General features: G+C 42.9%; 1 protein-coding gene across 1 annotated transcript in view; it reads right to left on the reverse strand.

Moving 5' to 3' along the window:
• LOC109322440 (sodium channel protein type 4 subunit alpha-like) overlaps positions 1 to 4,567 on the reverse strand; it is a 55,175-nt gene that overhangs the window by 29,536 nt on the left and 21,072 nt on the right. Inside the window, exons 8-9 of the mRNA XM_019553498.1 lie at positions 2,053 to 2,205; positions 826 to 943 (exon numbers count right to left, since the gene is read on the reverse strand). Coding sequence (XP_019409043.1) covers positions 826 to 943; positions 2,053 to 2,205 — 271 coding nt within the window. The remainder of the gene's footprint in view (positions 1 to 825; positions 944 to 2,052; positions 2,206 to 4,567) is intronic.

Raw genomic sequence — 4,567 nt, forward strand, 5'->3', positions numbered from 1 at the left:
GCTCACCAGGTGCTGCCGGGCAGAGGGCGATTCCTGCTGTCCCCCACTGCATGGGGGGCTGTGCCACAAGCCCCCCTGACACCCCCCTGCCCTTCCTGCCATGGCTCTGGCCTTTTAAGGAAAAAAAAAAGGGAGAGAAAAGCCCTGGGACTCACCACTCCTGGTGAAGCCTCAGGGCTTCAGGGGCTCCTGCAGAGCCCCCATGTGGTGCAGGGCAATGGAGGGCAGCAGGGATTGCCCCCCCCCAGGCAGGAGCAGTGAGTCCAGGGGATTCTTCAGGTTTTTTTTCCTTAAAGGGCCAGAGCTGGGGCAGGCGGGGTACCCATGGTGGGGGCTGGGGGAGTGAGAGAAGTATTGGGGGCTCATGGCAGGGCCCCCATGCAGCTTGGGGCAGCGGGGGTCACTCCCCGCTTGGCAGCACCTGCTGAACCGGGGCTTTTTTTCCACTCAAGTGCAGGGAGCTGGGGTGGGCAGGACATCCACTGCCAGGCTGGCGGGGGGATGGGCCTGGCTGATTCGGAGATTCAGCTGAATCAAATCAGGACAGTGATTCGAATCACCAAATTGAATCACTGTCCCCTGAATTGACTGAATCTGAACCCAAAACAAATGCTAGTCGCTTCGCAGAGGCCTAATGTTTATCGTGATAATCCATATTTTGTAGCTTTGATGCTCACTGCCAGCACTGAGGTCAGTCTATAAATACAATATAGGAAAGTGCTCTTTGCTGCACTTGAGAACATCATATGCTGTGCAGTCTTCCGTTGAATAGCAAGCAGTGCCACCTTTGTGCTGGGGAGGAGGAGGTCAAAAATCATGTTGTACCTTCCATGGTGCTAGAGATAATACTGGCAACACTCTCTGCTTTCTTCTGAAGGCTGGGCCCATCTTGTGGGCCCACTGTCAGGTGGTTATAATCCATTTTATCTTGGTCATCGGTGGGCTACAAAAAGGAGCATAGGTCATGTGGTAAGAACATGTTTTACAGGAATCCATTCAGTACATTCAAGGAAGGACAGCATAACAACAACAGTTATATGGCCCATGGACACAGTCCAGTCCAGTGCCTGTCAGAATGAAGAATGACACCCAGAAGCTTAGGGTCTATTACCGGTGAATAAAATCAATCAATCGGTCAATCAAACCCTCATTCAATGCCTGCATTAAAGAGAGGATTCTTGTGTCCTAGCTGCCAGCAGTATATCAGGGAAATGACTGAAGCCATAGGCTGAGAACATGGAGACTCATGAGCTCATAAATGGGAACTGTATTTATAGGAAGTTCCTGGTACCACAGGAGGATACAGGACTGTAAGGGTGTCTATGCTAATGTAACTCAGACATTAACAGGACTCAGGAGAAACAACAGCTGGCAAAGTAAAGGTAAGAGAAGCAGGAGTTAGAGCAGCTGGGGTTCCTGGCTCCTTGGCAAGTCAGGGACCTTGGGGAAACTTACAGGCCAGAGAGTACAGGAGTCAAGTTTAATCTGCTCTACCCCAACGTCTGAAAGCGGCCCTTCCTCTCTCATTAACCCGTGTGCTCTCCTTTACCTTCAGGGACCTGTAGAGACACATGTGCCTGAAATGGGCACAACTGGAGCCGTGTGCACATACATGGGGTTAGGCTCCAGCCCTCAGGTACAGGAATTTCTTGGGACATATGCACACATGCATAGCAACCACCCAAATTCTACTTGGTGCAAATGGGCTACAACATGGATGAAAGTCTCTTCCTCTACCCAAAGATGCTCCCTGGCATAAGGGACCTTCTTAGAAGATACAGAGCTTGCAAAAGAACGCAACACAAGTCCTATAATTTCGGGACTGGAGCCAGGACTGGCTTGACTAGAGCATTCTTATACTCCACCATTTCTGCTCTGGACCCTATAGAAGACATTGCAGTAAGCAAAACCAGTTGGATCTCAGGTCTCCTCTAGCCCCTGTTAGGAGTCCTACTGGGTACCAGCCACCCCTGCTTGGCTCTTTTCTGGGGATGAACCTCACCCACCACACAAAGACGTGCAACACTGAGAAGAAACAGGTCTGACACATACTTCCCTTACTGTAGCAGATCGCTCCAGCACAACCTTGGGGACAACTCTGCCATTGCAGTCTTTCAATTTGTCTTGGTCGCTCTCTGCATCTTGGTCCGAGTCGCCCTTCTTTTTCTGAGTCGCAGAGCAAGCACTTAACTTACGGTCTTTTAACTGAAAAGAAACCAGACCTGAATAATGAGAGTTTCAAGGGGACCATGCGCATAGTGGGGGCTGGGGGTGGATTCATGCTGATCAAAGAGGAGTATTTTAGAAGCAGTAATTGCCGATTCTCTTTCCTTAAAACTCAGCCTTCCCCCAGTCTGTTACATACACAAACTGATCAGGATGTGTATTTGTAGAAGGAAAGGTTCTGATTTTAAATTTTTTAATTTTAAGAAGTCCTTCTGAAATTATTTTTTTATATAGAAAAAATATTAGAGTTTTAAAAGTCCAAAATACACCTTGCATGTTTTTCAGTTGTATCAAAATGAATGGGTTTTTTTTAGAATTATTTTGGTGAGAAGTTCAGGAACATTTTGTTTTCATTCTGCAACACTAAAACATTTTAAATTACATTTTCCCTGAAATAGAAAACAGCAGTTTCTACCTATCTCCAGGAAGCTTGATTACCCCAACTTTACTAATGAGGCAATTGAGACTCATTATTTGTCAAGCTCACATGACTGTTGACAAAAGGAATACTGCATCCTAGCCCCTAGGCATCCTGTCATTTTTTTTGTGCTAACAGGCACAAAATGGGCTAATAAGTAGATATGTCTGCTGAAATTATAGTTGATTTAAGCAATTTAGTGAACATCTGCTTCTTTCCCAGACAGGTAAAGTAAATATTGGAGAGATGCCCTTCTCTATAGACACATTATCAAGTCTTTCTTGAACAGCTCCTTATTTACACAGGTCAGGGATATGTACTTGAATTCTTCTTGTATCTACTAAACAGTGTCAAGGTTTCAAGTAGATTTAACTGCCAAAAAATGTTCTTTTCCTTTATTTTCTATGGCTGCACTCTACTAAAAAAGACCTTATAATATATAAAATCAGCCCAGTAAAATTAATAGGTTTTCATTTGTTTTCCTTAGCTTCTCTCACAATAACTGCTAGTGATCAGGGTTTAGACAATGACTGAATCAGGCCATATTAAACCTTTCTAGGACAACACTTTGTGACTCTAAACAGCCTTGTAGCTTTGCTGCAGGATCCAGGCAAAGAGAAGCTGTTATGCAAATCCAGATATTTCAGTAATGAGGAAGGGGAACACACGGAGACAGTGGCCCAAAAATAAATAAATAAATAAAAGTGCCTTGATTTTTACAAGTTTTATTCCTTTACTTCCACTCCCACACAGAGGTGAAAAACTCTATTTATAAAATTGGTGATTTTAGCTTCCAGTGGCTCTCTTGACAGTCTTCTTAAGAGGTGTTCCAGGTTGAGCAGAAACTTCCCAGCTTGATGTCCCTAGTAGGGCTGGGTGAACAGCTTGTAATAGTTAAAATATAACAAAACTCAGAATTTCTGGTTTGTGGGAAACTGAAATTTGTTTTCATGCTGAACCACAACAAAACCAAATATTAAAAAAAAAAAATTATAAAATAGTATTTCTAAAAAAAATGTTGGTTTCAGAAAAAAGATTGTGTAAGGATTTTGAAATGTCATGACAGCATTTTGAAAAGTTTCAAATTATGTTTTTTCACTTTTATATTCATTTTACATTCTAATGACATGTCAGTAGTAGTAGTGCATAATATAAACTGCCAACAGTGGGCACATCTACACATACACTGAACTGTACAGTTGTTACTCAGCAGTCATTTAGTACTTGCTTAAGCACACTACTGCGCAGTAGGGTTGGCATCACAGGACCAAAACTACAAAGTGTAGCAATGAGCTACAATGACGGTACCTCATTGCTACGGCAGCATAGCAGCTCACGTAGACATGCCCATTGACTCATAATATGGCATCATAAAAAAAGAAAAGAAAATATTCCATTCTATTAAAGACAGCTGCTATTGAGAATTAACTGAAGCATCTTACCTGCCTTGCAAGATAAAAGTCTCTCCTAGTTTTCTAATGACATACTTTCACAAATTCATATCAGTTTCACAGAACTGTTTGTCCAAAACCCCCCAAAATCCCCAAAAGTCAAAATGTTATGTTTGGAAAGCTTTTGATTTTCTTTATCTGAAATTTCCCTGAATTTTCCCTGAAAAAATTGAATATAACTGAAATCAGAAAGAAACATTTCATTTTGGGTTGAAAGAAACATTTTGTTTGACACAAAGTGCTTTCCCCAACTTTTTCGATCCAAAAAAAGTGTGTTAATGTTGAACAAACACAATGGTTTTTGATTTTGAACAAGCACCTGCAAATCAAAAAACATAGATTTCATAGATTTTAGATTTCATAGACATTAGGGTTGGAAGGGACCTTGGGAGAGCATCGAGTCCAGCCCCCTGCCCAAAGGGCAGGAAGTCAGCTGGGGTCATAGGATCCCAGCAAGATAAGCATCCAATTT

This window comes from Crocodylus porosus, unplaced genomic scaffold, assembly GCF_001723895.1.
Source record: "Crocodylus porosus isolate Cpor-Errol unplaced genomic scaffold, CroPor_comp1, whole genome shotgun sequence".
NCBI classification, from domain to species: Eukaryota; Metazoa; Chordata; order Crocodylia; family Crocodylidae; genus Crocodylus; species Crocodylus porosus.